This window comes from Juglans regia, chromosome 10 (genome assembly GCF_001411555.2).
Source record: "Juglans regia cultivar Chandler chromosome 10, Walnut 2.0, whole genome shotgun sequence".
Lineage (NCBI taxonomy): Eukaryota > Viridiplantae > Streptophyta > Magnoliopsida > Fagales > Juglandaceae > Juglans > Juglans regia.
Genome location: NC_049910.1, coordinates 548055 through 568017, shown reverse-complemented (window position 1 = coordinate 568017; position 19963 = coordinate 548055). Strand labels below are relative to the sequence as shown.

The 19963-nt window shown below is 35.4% G+C and overlaps 3 protein-coding genes across 8 annotated transcripts; all 3 read right to left on the bottom strand.

Moving 5' to 3' along the window:
* Positions 1-47: 47 nt before the first annotated feature.
* Positions 48-7575, bottom strand: LOC109001902 (nijmegen breakage syndrome 1 protein). Of its 6 annotated transcripts, none has more exons than XM_018979402.2 (14): positions 7423-7574; positions 6729-6782; positions 6018-6255; positions 5720-5805; positions 4631-4761; positions 3721-3767; positions 3508-3616; positions 3084-3170; positions 2349-2520; positions 1583-1944; positions 1211-1272; positions 1010-1112; positions 874-932; positions 48-758 (listed from the first exon to the last, which is right to left on the bottom strand). In XM_018979402.2, exons 1-13 carry the CDS (start codon positions 7457-7459, stop codon positions 879-881), a joined length of 1542 nt encoding a protein of 513 aa, XP_018834947.1. In that variant the 5' UTR covers positions 7460-7574; the 3' UTR covers positions 48-758; positions 874-878. The 6 variants fall into 6 exon arrangements, with proteins under 6 accessions (XP_018834947.1, XP_035551170.1, XP_018834943.1 ...); XM_035695277.1 differs by having other exon boundaries at positions 48-473; XM_018979398.2 differs by having other exon boundaries at positions 48-310.
* A 775-nt stretch (positions 7576-8350) lies between these two features.
* Positions 8351-13856, bottom strand: LOC109001901 (probable metal-nicotianamine transporter YSL7). Its single transcript, XM_018979397.2, has 6 exons — positions 13158-13856; positions 10968-11131; positions 10400-10497; positions 10164-10298; positions 9697-9886; positions 8351-9603 (listed from the first exon to the last, which is right to left on the bottom strand). The coding sequence occupies exons 1-6, from the start codon at positions 13564-13566 to the stop codon at positions 8494-8496; spliced, it is 2106 nt and encodes a 701-aa protein (XP_018834942.1). The 5' UTR covers positions 13567-13856; the 3' UTR covers positions 8351-8493.
* Positions 13857-15869: 2013 nt separating this feature from the next.
* Positions 15870-18731, bottom strand: LOC109001900 (40S ribosomal protein S5-like). The gene is made up of 5 exons (XM_018979396.2): positions 18548-18731; positions 18357-18454; positions 16662-16933; positions 16359-16562; positions 15870-16189 (listed from the first exon to the last, which is right to left on the bottom strand). Exons 2-5 carry the CDS (start codon positions 18444-18446, stop codon positions 16135-16137), a joined length of 621 nt encoding a protein of 206 aa, XP_018834941.1. The 5' UTR covers positions 18447-18454; positions 18548-18731; the 3' UTR covers positions 15870-16134.
* Between the last annotated feature and the right edge of the window lie 1232 nt (positions 18732-19963).

Here is a 19963-nt window from a genome sequence, read left to right as displayed (position 1 = left end):
AACCTGTTAGAGTGAATCCATAGCTGACTCGAATGAGAACAAAGACAGACCGTTACTTTCTAACATCCATTATAGACCAACATCCATTTCTTTCCAAATCATCTTTTAGAAGACTGGAGGAAGCGCTAGAAATGTATGTTTAGTCATATATATATAGTTTACAATCAACCATGGAAGATGGTAAAAGACAACAAAACATGAAGGTGCAGGCAGGAAAAAGTCAACAAAATCCAATACTTTATATGCATGTGAGACTGTGAGTCTCCCTGCTTGCTTCTGCCCTCATGTTTGTCGTTACCAGTTCCTGTAGCTTCATAGCATTCATTTTCAGAACTAATTAAATTGCTGATAATAGATGGTGACAAGGCAAGCAGAAGCATGGAAGAGAAAGCAGATGCCAAGAAAAAAAGGAAAATAGAGAAGATAGCCATGTCAAGTTCTTGAGGTTTCTTCACAGAAGATGAAACATTAGTCTGAACAAAATGAACGTCAGTCACTGAATTCAACACAAAGGTCACCAAACAAGAACCAGAAGATTTGACAAAACTAAGGCAGAGAATAGACAATTGAAATATGCGTACCAAACCCCACAAAAACCGAAAACACAAGTATAACAGAAGCAACTGACAAAATTTCCTCTGTTACATTTTTCAGTGTGAAATATGCAACCCAATGTTCTCTTTTCTTTTTCAACCCTTTCACCTCAATGCTTTGAATATTTACCAGTTAGCACCATTTACCATTGGTAACCCGTCTTACTGTTAACCAATAAAGTTATTAGATCACTTGTAGGCATGGAAGTTCAGCACAATTTGTAACTATGATGCTTTATGCTTTAGCCATAACAGAAAATAAGAAGTCAAGAGAGATTACCTTTGCTAAACTTGAGTAAGAAGCCCACGGAGAGAACCAGCAACGCCGCGCCGCCTCCCCTATATGATGAAAGAGTGACTTTTAAGGCATATCCTTCAGTTTTTCGAGTTTTGTTAGAATACCATACATTTCTCACCTTCTCATTGTTAAATAAGTCTTCTGCAATGGCTTCCATTTGCTTTCGCTTTTTCTCAGCCATAACGGACTCAACCACTTCCTCACTCCCGTAGTCAGAATCTCTACATCAAGAAACAAAAATAAAATGATTGTCCTATGCCCATTGAATGGTCCAAACCAAACAGAATTAGAAGTAGGTTTAAGGACATTGAGTTCTTACTTGAACGGGTACTTCGAAAACGGGATTAAATTGTTGAAGCTATTCCCAGATTGGGTATTTGTCTGCAATTCCATTCCAAAAATACAAAACAAAATTAGGCATTTCATACAACCGGTTACAATATTAGAAATGAGTTGATAAGTTTTGTTGCAATTCATGGCACTCACATATTTCAATGTGAAGTCCAGCCGAAAAATTTGAGTTTAATCAGTTGTGTTACCCATCATAATGAATAAGAACCACAATCTAAGAGTTAACATATCATTTTTCTAATGCCATGTAACAAAATGAAGAGGACAGGACAAATTGGTTGTTTCCTCCAACAAGCCAAAAGTGATTGTTCTATTCAGATAGAAATATCACGGCCATTACCTTCCTGAAGTGTTTGAAATTTAGAACTCCATTGTTGGCAGTAGTATTGGCACGAGAAGGTAAGTCCATATACTGCACAACTAAATCTTGGCTGTAAATTATATCTGCATTCCCACATTCGGGCTCATCAACCTTGTCTCTTTCCACTGTCATGCCATAACTACCATCTATGCAGCTCATAACACGGGCATCCACTGATTTGGCAGCAGCATGATCCATGGATGTTTCAGCTTTGCTCACAAATTTAATGGCTTCATCATCGCAGACTGTGGCATTTGCATGAATTGATGTGGCTGTTTCCTCCTCTACGTCAGAATCTGCTACCACTGTTTCGTCTGTGGAGCAGGAAGATGAAACAAGAACTACAAAATGACAGAGATTCAGCTACATCACTTTGGTATAATAAGAAATATATAAAAGGCCACAGTAAGTGAAAACAAGTATCAATCCCTGTACTTGGGCTATGCCTTGCCTTTATTAATAAAATGATTGCGTACCCATAAAAAAGTGAAAACAAAAAGGCCATAATGCTAATTTCTGGCAAGGATTTTTGGACCTATTAAGTAAGAGCATTTTGGATTTGCCTTAATTATTGTCATTATGTAAGACAATATGCTCTCTATTTTTTTTAAATGCAAATTAACTAGCCCATTGGACGGGTTACATACATAGAAAAATCATGTGTAGAATTCCAAATGATATGTGCGCATCCTTATTAGAAGTGATCCACAAGGTACACCTATTCCGTAGTGTTACCAGTACTTACTTCGTGGTGATATCAATATGGATGGATCCATCCCTCCGGATAAAACAGCACATACTAAATCCATCTCATTTACTCTCGACAGTGAACTGAGATTTTGGAATTGATCATACTCCTCTGTTGATCCTCCAGGGACAACACAAACCATACGATCATTGTCTCCATGCTCCGTGTCCTGCAATAAATTATTCAATTGAATCATTTTAGTACATAGGCCACCCAGGACATAATAATCTTGTAAGAAACAATCACCAACTTAAAGAGATTGGATATTGAGCTGATTATGGGTATTGCATTCTTTAGCTAGTGTTTGATCAGGTCATTCATTTTTCTTTCTGATAAGTAAAACTAAATTTAAAAAAAAAATAGGTCAATGGAAACAATGAAAGAAAATAAGTGGGAAGATTGGAGATGGTACTCTTAATAAGAGTAACCCTGTCCCCTTTAGATAAATATAGCCGCTTCCAACCAACCAACCAACCAACCTTCTTCTCAACTTTCTCAATAACCCCATCCCAAATAACACCAGCCTTAAAAGGCGCCCCCAACGGAAGACCCAAGTATATCATAAGCAGACTTGCACAATATCAATATTATTACTGTTTTCTAATCTATAAACCTGACAAACTATTCAAGAATAGTTTGGAGGAAGAAAGGGTTCACATAAAAACATTTAAATCATATGGGAAAAAAAAAAAAAAAGCAAAAATCCATACACAGAGAATATGAGTTGCATACCTGGCTACTCAAACAAAATCCTTTTATAGAAACAATCTTCGCGCCACCCACTTCCAATAAGGATTGCAATCGATCCCTGAACTTGTACTGTGTGCAGATAAAAAAGGAATAAACCCGAGAAATTTCAAATGCTCTCAGCATTTTGCATTCTCTAAAAAATGAATACAACTCGTTGTAAGAAACAACTGGATTATCCATTACATCTAGCAAAGCTTTTAGTCTCATGATATAATGCTTTCATTCCATAACAGACACTTATTTCATGTGCTCACATGCACGTGTAAGTGCAAATATCCAACTAAAAATCCAGGAGATATACATTAAAATATTTATCAATAATTTCATTTTGCAACAGAACCACAAATGAGGGAATGCTTGTGTGTGCATGAGAGAAAGAATGAGATTGAAGGACTCCAAATATCACCATGTGAGTTGACCCCAACAAAAAAGTGTATCCTTCCAAACAGTTTTCACGAGATTTAGGGTCTGCAACTTTGACTGATACTCCTCCTACTGTCAGCATTGGGGCATATCTGAAAAGAAAAAAACACATTTTAATCACCTAAACCCAAGCTAGTCTCCATAAAACATCATAGAAAGCTGATTGGAGAGAAGCAAGATCAAACACAATACTTACAAACTGAAGCTAGGAATTTCAGAGCGAATTTTCTTTTCTGCAACAAACTAGATAAAATGCACAATCAGGTATGTTTCACAAGTTAGTTATGCACGTAGAATAGCACACTAGTGCCCAAAAAAACAGATAACGAATTGGTGCCTCTACATGATTCCATGAGTATTAATTACTCATGGTTCCAGATATAAATATTGAACGGACACAATTAAGTATATAATGATTATAAAGCATATTTTATGATCACTTGTACTATGTTACTTAATTGAACTAATGGTCGCATATAATCTAAAAGAGAAAGAGAAGAACCAAATGGGAAAAGTGCCAAATACATAGGAAACATCAATTCCTTCTGAGAACACCATCATCCTACTGGCAAGATCATTGAGGCAAAGTGTGCTGGAGTTTTATATAAAGACACCTTATCGCTCAGATTCTTCATTTCATCTAATTACTGTGCATACATAGGAGAATATGGCGTTGAGTTTATTGGCCAATAATCATATGAACACAAAAATGCCAGTAAAAAGCCACGCGACCCATATGCATAATTTATTTATGCCCAATACATTTGAATTGCATAAATGCTAATCCAATTATGGGTCGCATTCCAAAATCGGAACCCCATTTGAGTCCAATCATGGAGTTTATAGGCGTATCACACATATTCACTCATTCACCCATGCGCTTGAAACTGGTATAAAAAAAATTGGGGGAGGCAAAACTTAGTTGGCATTATAGATTACTGTCTACAGCACACCAATTCTTGGCACCGCAAACCCCTTGATTTAGTTTGCATTTAATGAGAAGTACTTTTTATGCATACTCCACAAAAACAAATAACTTCAAAATATAAGGTAGCAACATGATTATACCCCAGACAAGAAAGGCAGAATGTTTTATGTTAGTTTACCTCAACCCAACTATCAAGAACAATAGGTTTCTTCGATACAACGGCATCAATGATATCGTCATTCACCAGCATGAGTTGATCAACAAGCACATGGGTGCATTCTTGAGTCAGACTCTGAGTAACACGAGCTCCTGTAAAGAAAGCAGGATATTAATCATAAAACGCATGTACAATATTATCAAAAGAAGACATCCCTTTGTAAGCAGGAGATAGAACCATTCAACAAGAGTCAGATGCAGCCTTGAGAAAAACCTATGATGTTTCCAGATATATTAATATTAGGGAAAAAATATTATAAAAAGATGATAAAGGGTCCGACAAACTTCAATTTAGAGAGGTCATTGAGATGTTCTATGTTGGAACAATAATGTTAAGTACAACATCCCGGTTATCCTACATTTCTAAATTGGGAATTACTTGAATAACTGCTCGCAATGGTTAGGTGTGCAAACAGCTTATTGGATTCCCCCCCCCCCCCACCCAGGCACAAAAAAACAAAAATCTGGATGCATATTAAGACCCATAATTCCTTGCAAATAATAACGGCCAAATATTTTTAATCTTCATAATAAATCCAAAATAATAACATCAGTGAACAATTATTCAAGTAATTGACATGCAGGATAACTGAGGCATTACATTCGCCCCACCAACAGTATTCATAGCACATGGAGAAAGGCATTTGATCATGTAGTGACATCATAGTTACTGCCTCATATTCCCTCTACACCCGAACCATATAAGACAGAGGTGATAGCTGCTCTAACAAAGGGAAGGTGAAACTGTACCCTATCTGACTCAATTTGTTGATGGCAAAAAGTAAACCTATAAACGAGAAAGCATTTCATTTCTACTCTTTTTTTCCCTTTCTTGCAATGTGAATAGAAGTAATGACTTTTTTTATACAAGTAATGTCAATAAAAGTCATGATATCATGTAAGGAATAACATATTCAAACAAAATATACTTAGATTTTTTTTTTTTATAAGTAAATATACTTGGACATTTTAGATCAAATTACCATGAGATACTTTACAACATTAAAGCAAGCTCGTATCCCTTGTCAGCTAAGAAGTGCTTCTCACTTACCAATTGATGAAATTTTGTCTTGAAGGGGTTGATTCGAAAGGAAGGACTCCAAGCACACAAAAAATATGATTGGGACGAAAGAAAACCTGCTTAGAGTAAAATTACAGAGGAATGACTACAGAGTAGGCCACACCGGTGCACTACATAGCATCAAGTTATAATCTAGATATTTTTCTCCAGACAGACATTACATAAGTAACATAGAGATAGACATGATGCAGTTCTCGAAGATTTCAATAAGTGAAAAGATTCCACAAAATGTACAATTGCAGTAGCTAACTAGGAAGAATTAACTTACCTGTAGTTTGCATTACCAGTTCCAAAACGCACCAGGTCCCCATCTCCTAAAGTTGCTTCCTTGTTTGGGAGCTCATGAACTTTTTCCGTTTGCCCAAGATTCTTGTCAATAATTGTTCCATACTTGGAGCAATCTCTAATCCGGACTTTGGACAAAATACTAGAAGTCATGGCATCAACAACTATTTCTGCATGGATCCGAGATACGCCTTTGTCTTTGGTAATAATTACTTCACAACCTGCAACAAGGAAGACATGATTTTGGATAGTATGAGTCAGATGTTAAAAGAGAGAACGAGACTTGGAAAGATAACTATAATCTAGAAAAAAAAAATTTTTTGATAGGTATAATGTAGGAAACAATTAAAACTAATGCATACAAGGAAAACATAATTTTGGATAGTATGATTCGGATGTGAAAACTAATTTTTTTTTTTTTTTCATTACCTTGACTGGGAATAGCTTGGTCACTGCCAAGAAAATGTTGACAATGGCTATGGTCGATGAAAAATATGGCAGATATAGATCAATTTATGAGACAGCATGCTTTTGAGTGGTATTTAGACATCTGGGCGTCAGGCATACAATTTAAGAACATTTTTGTAGTTAACAGACCTTAACATTACAGTTTCGCCAAGGTATGTTATCTTTATTGAAATATATACAAATTTCAGATATATGGAAATCTATTACAGGTCAAGTTCTAGAATACCTTTGCGACCTACTTTGTAGGTTCCTGAAGCAAAGATATAGTACTTATCTTCCCCTGTCATACAAATCAGACTAAGTTAGACATCAATATAAACCAGATCCTAGCCAATAGAACAACATATGAGTACTATATATAGAAGACATAGAATCCATCAAAGTGTATAAAGCAGTGAAATAAGCGATAACAATGCAAACTTTTGTACTCAATGTTATCTAAAACCAAATAATGCCAAATATGTAGATTATAGAAAACCATGAATTGAGTCAGTCTCCATAAGTCAGTGCCTCCACATTTTAAAACAAGCCTGACGCAGAAAAAGTAGCCACGGCAAAATCTACTTTCGCCAGAACAATTTTTATCCCACATCAGAAGTACCCCCATCAGTACTGATAATGGCATCAAGAGAAAACCAATCCACAAAAGGTGTATAAAACACTCCTACTAATCTTCTCTGTCATCCCTCCAGTCTCACGTCTAGTGACAGAAAGTATCCTCTTTCTAATCACAAAATACACACTCTTCTTTACAGCCATTGCCTTTAAAAAAAGAATACCACCCTTTCCTCCGCTAGCCCACGTGTTTCCTGTCGCAGTGTCGCTGACATAAACCCAAAGCATGTTTCCAAAAACCTTCAATAAGGTCATCCAGAAACAAGTAAATAAACGCTGTTTCTAAGATGCGAAACGAAACCTACCTGAGAGAGGATCGACGGGAAAAAGGCCCCAAACCATACTTCGTTGAAACTGCTTCTTCCACCGCTAGTGGAATTGAATCACCGCGAGCAAGAGAGCTTGGAAAGCCAACGTACGTCTTTCCTGCACGAACTCAACAAGACAGCTTATACGGCTCCGTTGGGCTTGCAGTTTAATTTATTGGGTCCGGCCCGCTCTACGTTCCCCCCGGTTTTTTGCATATAATCCATAATTCGTTATCCTCTTTTAGAAAAAGTAAATGTTTTTTTAAAAACCAATTATTGATCCACCTACCACATTGTTAATATCAAGAGAAATAATTGAATTATGTTACGTACATTTATTTTTATATAATTTTTATATATTTTATTAATAAAATAGACTAAAATAATTATTTTATATTAAAAAAATATCGCGGCCAATCATATTAATAGAATGTATAAAAAATACGCAAAAGTTATTACATATAAAAAATTTTATGAAAAAATTAATTTTTTTAATAATAGACTTCAATCTTTCTTACGATGCTTAGACAAAGATTAGTCAAGCGAAAATAAAAGCACTCCTATCTATAGATAGAATAAAAGTTAATTTGGTTGAATAAATAAATAATCCTTGACTAATTAAAAGTTCATGTGTACCTTGCGCCGTAGATTTGATCAAAATATCCCATGAAATTGAGACAATTATATATCTATTAATTATTAAGAGCTTGGGTGTTCGTTCATTCGGGGTTCTTCATTGGCTAATTAAGCGGGAGATGAAGAAAGATTCTCTTGTTTTAACATAATTTCGTGATTACCAAGTCTTCTAGCTAGACAGACTAATGATAACGTAATATTGCCCATGCTTCGCTCGCAAGGAAAGCCCACTGATCATGCAAATATCGTGGCTGTAATCGACATATCTGTAATACTTGGTTGGCTGAGATTGAAAGAAAATATGTGGATCAAATCTTAGTACGGAAACGGAAATACATATACAGTTAAAGGCCTCGGCTACGCATACGAGCGAGGCACGGCTGAAGTTTGAAGAACTGCTGAACAAGGAAATAAAGAGACTTTTTAACGTAGTTAAGAACCTAAGAAAGCATCCACCTTAGCATTCGTTCCCCTAGACAAAAACTTCATGCAAATGGGTGGATTAACACCAGCCAAAGCGAGTATTGAGCTTGGCAGAGTCCAAATTCCATCACCACAAATCAACCCAGACGCTACTGCTGGTCCAAATGCATCGGCCTTTGCCTTGTTTACCTTCCCCCACACAAATAGGATCAAGCTCCCTACACACATGTCAATGGCAAAGTATGATCCAAGATAAAAGGGTATTGCCATTGCCATGGGAAGTGGAATAAACCCAGCCTTCTTCTTTCCAACTAAATCCCTGATCCCGTTGATTACTATGGCTGCAAAAAAGAAAACATAACAAAGTGTGAGGCAATGCTTCGGCAAAGCCGAGAACCCCTCAACCCCTAGGATTGACATATTGCGGTAAACGAGCGCATAAGGAGCCGGGTACTGTGAACCAGGAACTCCAAGATCATTGAATGCCTTGTAGAAGAGCCAAAAGACACAAGGAGAGATAACGCAACCCATTGCGGTTCCAATAATTTGACTCACGAACATGGACCTGGGTGAAGCCAACGTCATATAGCCTGTCTTAAAGTCCTGCGTCAAATCAGATGCTGTGGATACAATGTTCATCATGACTCCACATGCTGCCAAACCTGCAAGAACCCCACCATGAGAGGCCCCTGCCCATGCCCCAATCGTAAATATGGCAAGCTTTCCATACGTGGATGCTAATGACCAATCTGTCAGCCCGCAACCATAAGCATTACAAAAGGCTAGTGTTGGCGCTATTATGTAAATTACCACAATATAGTACCACTTGAGCTGGCTAAAGATGTGCGGAAGTGTGACAACAGATATAATTGCTATGGTGACATAACCGGCAACAGCAAGCCATGTTGGAATCTGGTCCTTGAGAAATAGTGCTGTCCGACGTTGGTCATCATAAGACAGAGATGGAGGCAATTCAGGGGGGGATCGACCTGATAAGGGAATAACTGTGCCCGGGTCTTTGTTTGATAGTTGGCGATACAAACCATATAAAGTGTGACTGAGGACCTTAAAAAAGTTATAGAGGCCATCACCAAGGATCATGGCTATAGCTATGAACACCTACGACAAAAGGAAAGAAGCAGAAGTTCATAAATTATAAACCTTTCAAGTTCAACAGTACCTTAGGGTTTTGAGCATGAAAAGATGAGTTACCCTGTAACCTTGAAGGCCATGTAGGCTGCTTGGGCTAAGCTCTGCAGAGTACCAAGAGCCCTTCCTTGCATCTATCAGTGGCCACATAATACCCCATGAAAGAACGGCTCCAACAAGAAGAGATATGTTGATTAGATATGGACAGATCATTCCAACGCCAACATAAGTAGCTGAAAAATCAAAGTAAAACCTGGTTTTTTGCCCAGTAACCACAAGTCTTTAGCATATATTTGAACACCTTGTTGATCAGTAACCAACGATCTAGCTAAATAAAGATAGCTAATTGCTGATATTTATAATTCAAAAGAGAAGGTTGGATGGGGTGCTGACTCGGCAGTAGAAACAATTTACCACATATTTAAAATAAACAACTATAATTAAATATCCTTGCTCTAGATTTATTCAAAATATAACTATAAAAAATAGATTTATATTAAATATATATGCATTAAGGGTGAGTTATGTACCTGTTATCAAAGGCTTTGAGACCAAATGTCGGGAAGTTGGCAAATCCACAGCCATCACCTGCAGTAAAAAACCATTGGAAGAAGCCCCAAAGAAAGCTAAAGGAGAAGAACTTCCCCAATGCTCTCACTTGTTTCCTGTTAAGAAAGGATCATAGAAAAATTATGAGAACCAAAGATAAAATGTGTCAGTGATCCTAATAAGGAAAGTGCATTGTGTAGAAGGGTCAAGGCCTCACTTTGCTAGCTTGGCACCCTGTGGAGTGTGGAAGCTGTTGATAAGGTGGGCAGTTGCGGTACCACTTGGATATATCAACTTGAAGTCTATAATCATAATCTGTACCAAATCACACGTGAGTGTATTAAAAAAACAATATGGACATTTTTCGATAAATCAAAAAACATAAATGGACATAAGATTTAGAAGTTGGAAAGAAGAGATTGATTGAATGTTAATGTTGTTTTATTCCACATATTCACTGTTCCACATGCATTGCACCAGTCACCCCCTACCACATATAAGAATGTCAAAATTTTATGGAGTTTTCCGTTTTGTTCACTAAAAACCTTACTGGGTAGATGACGAGAGGTGAAATATACAATAAATTGGCCACAATCATATATAGTATACATACATTAATGGCGCATACGTATGTACTCTGTACGCCACCAAAAAAAAAAAAAAAAATTGTGAAAGTCTATATGTACTTGAAGAATCTGTACATAGATGAAGAGAAGTTTATGTCGTAGACTGTATATAGGTCAACAAAGGGCCCTTGACAAGCGTTGGGGTTGTTAGTATGTTACCTTTCGAAGAGGCACCACTGAAAACAGACCGAGAAAGCTAACAACAAAAAGAAACCCAATCATCCATCCCAATGTTGGATTCTTAATATTTTGTGCATTGTTAGCCTCTGTAGATTGTTTGGCAACAACTTCACTCATTCCAAAGAGGTAACTGCCAAAGCCACCTGCTCAATCAAACAAAAGATAAGATATACAACAATATGACATTGGAAAAATATTTAAGAGGTTGACAGGTGCCTGCTAATTTGATTCGTTTTGTAAAATTTTAACATAAACTCCTTTATCACTTATTTTTTAATTATCTCCTTATCTATTTTGGCAAATGAATATTTCATTTTGAGTCAAAGTTTATAATAGGTATGTGCTAGCATCATATGGTATTAATTATGGTGGTAAAGGAGTGCATAAAAAAAAAAAAAAGTGTGCAAATAATGCCATCAAATACGCAAAAATCCTAGAATGTGACAGTCATAGGGCAAGAGCTTATGTATATGACATAAGAGGGCAATTATATATGGATCTTTTGGGGGGTTGTTTTTATTGTTCATTCTTCTTTGAAAACAATTATAGTTCTCTTTTGGGTTGTTTTTATACATCATACTTCTTTGACAATAATTCTAGCTCTTGGATGTTAGGTTTATATGTGTATAATAAAAGAGGGGAGGCAAGAAAACATATGGCCAGTTTGTTAGTAGAAAAGGAATATCAAATGTGCTGGTCCTCTCATTCCATCACACTATGATGCACTTGACATCCATTGTCTTATTAGGTAAAAATAAGCTGCAACACGTTGCTGGACACACCACGAGGTCCAAAATAGTTTGAACATGTAACAGGGATATGGAGATGTAATAGTTTATACATGTAAAACAATTTTTTTATATATATATATATTGAAACATATAAAACAATTTGATGGATACTCTAGAGAACGAAAGTAGGGACAGTTGTCTTTGGCAGTAACCTTCGCCAGGAACAGATCAACAATCTTAGAGGGCCAAAATGAAGATGAGAGATGAAATTAAGATTGATAGGATCATGGAGAAGTTGAGAGAAAGTGAAAAAGACATGTTTAGATCCTTAATAATTTCTGTTTGAAATCTAAAGAGTATAATGACAAACAAACAAAAAAAAAAAGGACGAAAGAAGATTTGTATGAATGACAATAACTGTTATCAGGCTTCGGTATGCGTCACTTTCCAAGCCCAGAAGTCCGATAGAAAATAAATAACTTCATGGTCAAAGAAAGTGGGATAGCCGCAACTGTGTTAATATTTGACTTGAAATTTAAAACGAAGAATATAGTTCTCCGCCCCGTCAAATAAAAGATGCAGTCACATCATACGGCGAAAAGAAGACAATCGACTTGTAAAAGCAACGAATCGTCAGGTCAATTTGGATACATATTTCGGAGGATAGAGTCCCGAAAAAAGACCCAGAAGGGAGGGATCAATAGGACAGGCCAATAAAGGACTCTTATGAAAACTGAAAACCCCTACCTACCACAACCACAACCAAAAAAGAGAGATCTGTTATAATAAATGCTATGCAAATGGATATTATCTATCCTTATCTCTATCATTTGAATATGAGACACGATTACATTTGGTTTCAGTTTCAAATACATCATCTCCAGACTTCTTGTTGATTTTTTGGTAAGTGACTTGTTGATGATGACTCTGATTGACTTGGTTTCCGGATGCTCTGTTTGAGTTTGAATAACAATAGCATATCTTTGGAGCAGTTGTTGGTGGACTGCTGTGGCACTGCATCATGATTGTTTGGTGGACTGCTGTCTCCACAGTCCACACCCACCCATCACAACCACAACCAAAAAAAAGAGAGAGGGAGAAGAAGAAAAGGAAAAGAACGCCTCGTGCAAACGTCTCGACAAATTGGTCCGCCAACTTGGGAGTTCACACGTAACAAATTAACTTATATCAAATTAGATGCACATAGATTTATCTTTGATCAGCGTTTTGCAAATTAGATTTCAACCCCTAATTCTTAAAGAAAACATCCCTCACGTCACCCCAGATTCTGTGACACTCTCTAGGAGAACCGTGAAATGGAATTTCAGTTCTGTAGCTTCAACCAACGCCAAAGCGTGACATCGACAAAAATCAACCCAATAGTAATAAACGCATCACGGAAGCCAAAAAGCAATGAAACGAAAAGAGATGCACATACCGCTGAAAGCAATGCCGGAGGAGGCAACAACGCAGGTCTGTATAACGGTGTTCTCTTGCCTGGTGAAAGGTTGCCTCAGCATCCCGGACTTCTCTAGCAACTTGGTCCAAGTCTTGACGAAGAAGAAGCCCAGCAGCCCCGCAGACACGTTGAGGGATGGTATAATCCCAGTGGTCAGGTTGAGCTTCATCACGATGAAGGTGAAGAGAACCCCTAACACGAAGCTCACCACAAAGGCCCTCAACGTCAGCTGCTTTTGCCATGGAGGCACCTCCATGCTCGAGAATATTTTCTCAACAGACAATAGTTCCTTGTCCTCGGCAGCTGCTTCTCCTTGTGCGGAAACGGTGAGGGCATCGGTATTGGAAGTAATCTGATCCTTCTTTTGCTCGCCTCTGGTCCCCATCATTCCAGATATGCCGATCTTCGTTTCGAATATCGGCGCTTCTTCTGCGGTCACTCTCCCCCTGGCTCAGGTCACGGCTCGCTCTATTTCTCAAAGCGTGAAAGGTATCCTTTATATTTACATTTAATGCAGTGCCGTGGGAAACTCCACTAAGCGATAATCAAGGGCAGGGCCGTTAGTTTTGGAATGCTTTTCTTTCTTGTTTATTAGGGAAGGGAAAAATACCACACGGGCGCCACCGTTGACAATCTTCAACCGATTTAATAAATTAACCAAAAGATTTTGTGCTTATTTTTTATAATGTAAATGATTGTCAATATATAAATAAAAGTGATTGTATATAATATAATTTATAAATTAATTGGTTTTATTCTCTCAAGAAAGAAGTACTTATTTAGTTATGTAATTTAGATAAGAAGGGATGAGATATTTTTTAAATAATTAAATAAAATATTATTTTTATTTTTTATTCATTATATCTTATGTAAAAATTTAAAAAAATTATAATAATTATATAAAATAAGATAAAATAGTTTAATTTTATATAACAAACCAACCCTTAACCAATTGCAATTTTTCAGAAAAGAATATTAGGTCAATTGGTATCACGTGTGGCAGATTCGTTACCATAATTGCAGCCTCGAATAGTTGGAATTGTTGTTATTATTATTATTATTATTATTTATTGCTATTTTTATATTTCCATCGAAAGAGTAACTAATAGCTGAAACGATTTTATGCTGTCAAGACTCAAAATCCTTCAGTCGTGACAACTTTGATCTCACACGAGAACTTGCTCCCAATTCTACATCGGCAGAAAAGTCATACAGATGGTTGGGCAGTCAGCCTTGGCTTTTACTTTAGTAATAGCTGAGGCTGTAAACGAGAGTTATTAGCAGGAAAGCTGTAATGCCAGCTTAGCCTTACCAATCAAAACTAATTAATGGATTAATAATCGTATGAACTGAATTTTTATTTGTTTATAAATAAATAGAAAACGCCACCGGTGAACAAATAATATTTAGTATGAAGAAGTTATAACGGCAAATCAGCATAGCACTCCTAATGTTATTGTAAAATGCATTTTTCTTTAAAATATAAAAGAGGATAGCTATCTTATCTATTTTATTTTTATTTTATATTTAGTTACAGTAAAGTAAATCTTCTACATGTAGAGATAACTATTCATTCATTTAAATAATTTTTTATTATTTCTCTCATTTCATCATCTTTCCTTTTTATCTTATTTTCATTTTAACCATTTTATTACTTGTGTACAAACCCCAATCTCTTAGAGCATTGCATTTGCAATGCAAAACTCAAATGACTAATAAAACATGAAAACGGGTTGCATTGGATTATTCAAGTGTAAAACCAAATGACTCTTAACTCCAGTGATTCAACTCCTTTAGTTCAACTAAATGTTTGTTTAATATTTTTTTCCTCTCTCTCTTCCCTCGATTTTTTCAATGTGAAGTAGTTGTTTTCCCAGTCCAACCTTTATACAAAGTGCATCAAGTCCAGTAGAACAAGTATTGACATAGAACGGAAAAATTAATATTGTAAAATATTAATATTTTCATGTAGATCTTAATTTAGAAAAATAAATAAATTAATAGAACAAAAAAATTGGAAAAAAAAATATTATTAAATTTATAGTATTTTATTATTATTTTAACTAATAGATGGATAATCCAATGTAAAAATAAATTTTGAGTGAAATAGCTAAATGTAAAATCATGTCATATTATACAAATTTTACATTTGCATATGCACAATCCAATACTAATGTTCTTATCTCTCATCTACTCTCTAGTACTCCATTATAGTACATTCAACTTTTATGCATGAAGAAGTTTTGATATTGTTAATAATAATATGTTTTTATCGTTTTACTTTTTCTTTTAAGTAATTTAAAATATTACGTTATACGTAAAGAAATATTGTAAATATCAAAATATATGATGTATAGAATAATATTTAAAATATACGTTGTGTAGAAAATATAATATTTGTAATAAATAAAAAAATATTAAAAATATAATACTTAAATGATATAAAAAAAAAAAGATAAATTGATGTATAACGTATTATAAAAGTTAATATATATAATAAAAAAATGAATTTTAATAATATATTTTTAAAAATAGGATAAAGAAGCCATTAAAATCCTCTTAAATATGGAAAAAAATAACCAAGCAGGCAGCAAGTGCTTAGCACTTTGCAGTCTCTTGCTCTAACGCGTATGGTTGAAGACACCAACCAGAAATTATGAACTAATAAATAGGCTTTTTTGCTATAAAACAAACTACGAAATTCCCACAAATATATTCCATTATTTCTTTTTCTGTTGTTTTCTTCTCTTTTATAGAACAGTTCAGAAACTTCAACAAAAGCTTATAGAAGACAATCTGGAGAACTAACTGCAACTCGAAATAAAACAAAGACTCGGCACAAAAATCACCAAACAACAACATCCATATTGTGAATGCGCTCCAGAGTAACAAAAGAAAAGAGGATACAAAGTTCTAGTAATGACATGTAAACCGTCCTCTTGTGTAAAGGAGTTTTCTAACGGTTTGCCTTGGCAACTCTCTCAATCTCGTCCTTCTTCTTGATGGCATAACTGAGATACATCAGTGGATACCATTAGTGATTACTAAAAAATAAATATGGCAAGGAACATCATAGAAGCAACAAAATCAAACCTATTCTGTTAACACTACAAACTAAAATTTCAAGCAAAATATTACTAGATGTATGGGTGAAGTGCAGAAAATCGAGGCTGCAGTTACCTGTTTGATGAACCCTTTGCAGCGTTAATAAGCTCATCAGCCAAACATTCTGCTATAGTTTTGATGTTCCTAAAAGCAGATTCCCTCGCTCCAGTTGTAATGAGATAAATAGCTTGATTAACACGTCGCAGTGGAGAAATATCCACAGCCTGACGCCTGACAACTCCTGCAGAGCCAATACGTGTAGCATCTTCCCTTGGCCCACTGTCGTAACAATATGAAAGAGTAAATATAAATATGATTCAACCATGAAAGGTTACACTTGAGAGACCCATACAAATTGATACTTTCTCATTTGTATACCTATTGACCACAGCATCAACTATAACTTGGATGGGATTTAGGTCTGTCAACAAGTGAATGATTTCCATTGCATGCTTTATAATCCTCACGGCCATCAACTTTTTCCCATTATTTCGACCATGCATCATCAGAGAGTTTGTAAGTCTCTCCACAATTGGGCACTGAGCCTTACGAAAACGCTTGACCGAGTACCTTCCAGCTGTATGTGGGACAAAGGTTGCATGCTTGGCTGGAACAACACCTATGTAATCACTCAAAGATATGTCGCTAACCTACAGAGCATATTAAACATGTCATCAAAATTTAGGCAATATGATTCAGATGAGCAATTCTAATTATGAATGACGTCACTATTTTGCAATAAGTTGGCCATGTGACTGATGTAAGAACAAATTTGTTAACTTGTCTGTAACAAATTTTGATACAACCAGAAGGAAACAACATCCTTTTTTGTTTCTTTTACAAGTAAGAAGAATCTATTAAACCACATAATTAGGCAAGGCCCAAGTACACAGGAAGTATACAGGAGATGAACCTAATTACAAGCTGAGCGCTGTGAAAAACAGAAACAACATCCAAATTGACAGGCAACCTAGATAAAATTGAAACTTCAAAAACCTCGGAGGAAAATACCCTACTTGTTTCCCTCTTTTCTCTAGCAAATACTTCAATGAGAAGAGAAGAACATGGGTTTTAGAATGTCATGCTTCAGGCAGAGTGGATAAGTATGCCCCTAAAAGTATCACGATACATATCCATCTGCCAAATTTTCAATCATAATAGTTCTCCTGAGGGCTCCATCATGAATTATGAAAGAAAAATTTTCATAAAAATGGCAGGTTTTTGTATCTCATAATGGAAAGAAATGGTACAAGGAAAGATTTATCAAGTATTGACTCCTTAATCAAAGATCCTTAACTCTTTACGGGAGCTGATGGCAAAGAGAGAAAAGGTACTCTTTTATTAGTAATCAGTTTTATTGAAAAGCGCAAAAGGTGCAACCGAGGGACACATGATGTATACAAGAGACAAGAAAGAAGCTATGCTTATAAAATAAAACTAATATAAGAAGCTCAAAACTTCATGATATTGAAGTCTCAACACCCATATACCTTGGTAGATTTGGTCAAAAACTAGAAAATAAAGAGAAAAAGCAGTCTCTCTTAAGTGGAATATATTATATTGAATCACAGGACTGCATTGGTTATAAGTAATCTCCAAATACAACAGATTGAAACGTCGCTCCTTACATATTTCATTCATGAACCTTTTGAAACTGCAGAGGCATTAGATTTCACCAACTACACTCACTTCAGTTGTCAGTGGAAGTTTTTTGCAATTACAAGTCTAGTTTCGCTAGGTTTGCCGTACATTGTCCTCTGTTTTGGACTTATTTGGAACAGAATAAAAAAAAATGTATACGTAGTTCATACAACAGTAAAAAAAAATATAAGACATGAACCACATATACAGACAACAACGGAAGTGGAGATTTTTTACAAAGTGTAAGAGGTTTGAAGTTTTTTCATATTCCAGTTGCCTCTGAGCAACCAAAGTAGGCTCAAAATTAATAAATAGGGAAAGCAGAATCTATTAGAAAAAATAGACTGGCAGACTAATCTGGGAATGTAAGAAGGGTAGTATTGAAAAAAAATCAACATTAAAACCAAAAATATAAAGGAAGAAGGGAAAAACCTGAACGTCCTCAAAGGTCCAGCGATTGAAGAGCTTGACTTCGTTGGAAAGCAGGGTTGGATCCTGAGGAGTAACCACCGCACTTTCCATTCTTGTGCCTTCAATACACGTCAAAATACAGCCTAGAATTCAGAAACAGCTTCGTAGATATATCTCACAGAAGCAAATAATAGAGAAACACCGAACCTCACCTTTCTGTGCGAGAGAGAAAGAGTGACAGTTTCACAGCAGCCGGCGGCAGGGAATGGGAAAGAGACTGCAGTATGCGAAGAAACCCTAATTGTTTTTCGGCTAAAACCCACGCCTAACAAAGATCGACAGCCGGGGTCCTGCTCAGCCCGGCCCAAGAAGAATAATAATTTCGTTTTCTAATATTTCTCCTCAAAATTCAATTACGCCATGTTTAATTCTTGTTAATAATAGTGAAATATTTTAAGTAAAAATATTTATATGATTTAAAAAAAAAAACAGAAAAAATTAAATAAATGTATCATAAAATTAAAAAATTAATTAAATATTATTTTTATTTTGAAGTTTGTAAAATTGTATTGATTTTTATGCTTGAATAATAATTAAGAAATAATTAGATAAAAAAATTAAAAATTTTGAAATTAAAAAATATTTTGTGCTTGAGTGATTTTTGTAAGTGAAATTATGATAAATTTTGAGAATCCTGGTAATACCCAACAATGCCTTTAATCATTTACAAACATAAGATGCCTCTAATTAGATGAATTATTTGGTAATCCCACTATATGGTCAAGGATGTCATATTATAAAAATTTTTGTTTGTATAAAAATCTCAATGATATTAGATTTGATGATAGAATGAAAATACCAAGTCGTCCATGTCTTAAAAATATATAATAACTTTGTTTTCGATTTTAAGAATCCTTGCAAGCAAAATATAAGGTCAAAATATACATTGAGTTTATGCATGTCCTTTTAAGGAAAAAATGTGGGTCTATTGAAATTAGACATGATAAATGAATAATATATATTTCATATCAGAATAATATATATAAGGTCATATATTTTACACGAGTAATGCTAGATACAATTTAATATGTACAAGCCTTGCATACTCATTTTGAAAAAAAGTGAGTCCTATCATTAAAAAAAAATATATTTTTTAATGAGAATTACAGATTTAGTCACTTTTTTAAAAGAGAATTCACAAAACTTACCCACTATAACTAAAAATATCATCTCACATTTCATCCATTAAAAGCTTCCCAAAGCAGCAGGTTAGGAGAGAAGGCCTCTATCCGAAAATGGAAGGTCCTCAATTGAATCAAACAGATTATAAACTCTTGAGATATTGGGGTAAACATTTTGATTTGAATGCCTACGAATCTTTGAAAGGTTAAAAATGAGTTGACAACTGAATATCCATGGATGCATGACCCTCAGGGCCTCAAGTTAAGAAGTAGAATGACAACCAACGGAATGCCATAGAAAGGCTGCATTAATTCATCGTTTCATACAAAAGCATCACTGGTTCGCTACATTAAAAATTCCAAACCGATAATTAAAAAGGAGCAATGGTATCAAGTAGCGAGCCAATTAACACACTTGCAATCACAACCTTAAACAATGCCCAGAAA

Excerpts from the sequence above, each read along its gene's own strand:
- LOC109001902 (XM_035695276.1), bottom strand. The coding sequence starts at position 7,459 with ATGGTTTGGGGCCTTTTTCCCGTCGATCCTCTCTCAG. Across the intron at positions 1,945-2,348 it reads CATATTGATATCACCACGAA|TTCTTGTTTCATCTTCCTGC; the intron begins GTAAGTACTGGT and ends GTCATTTTGTAG. Across the intron at positions 1,273-1,582 it reads ATTTCAAACACTTCAGGAAG|ACAAATACCCAATCTGGGAA; the intron begins GTAATGGCCGTG and ends ATGGAATTGCAG.
- LOC109001901 (XM_018979397.2), bottom strand. The coding sequence starts at position 13,566 with ATGATGGGGACCAGAGGCGAGCAAAAGAAGGATCAGATTACTTCCAAT. Across the intron at positions 10,299-10,399 it reads CAGGGTGCCAAGCTAGCAAA|GAAACAAGTGAGAGCATTGG; the intron begins GTGAGGCCTTGA and ends CTTTCTTAACAG. Across the intron at positions 9,604-9,696 it reads ATGGCCTTCAAGGTTACAGG|GTGTTCATAGCTATAGCCAT; the intron begins GTAACTCATCTT and ends CTTTTGTCGTAG.
- LOC109001900 (XM_018979396.2), bottom strand. The coding sequence starts at position 18,446 with ATGGAAAGTGCGGTGGTTACTCCTCAGGATCCAACCCTGCTTTCCAAC. Across the intron at positions 16,563-16,661 it reads GTTGATGCTGTGGTCAATAG|TGGGCCAAGGGAAGATGCTA; the intron begins GTATACAAATGA and ends TTGTTACGACAG. Across the intron at positions 16,190-16,358 it reads GCAAAGGGTTCATCAAACAG|TTATGCCATCAAGAAGAAGG; the intron begins GTAACTGCAGCC and ends GATGTATCTCAG.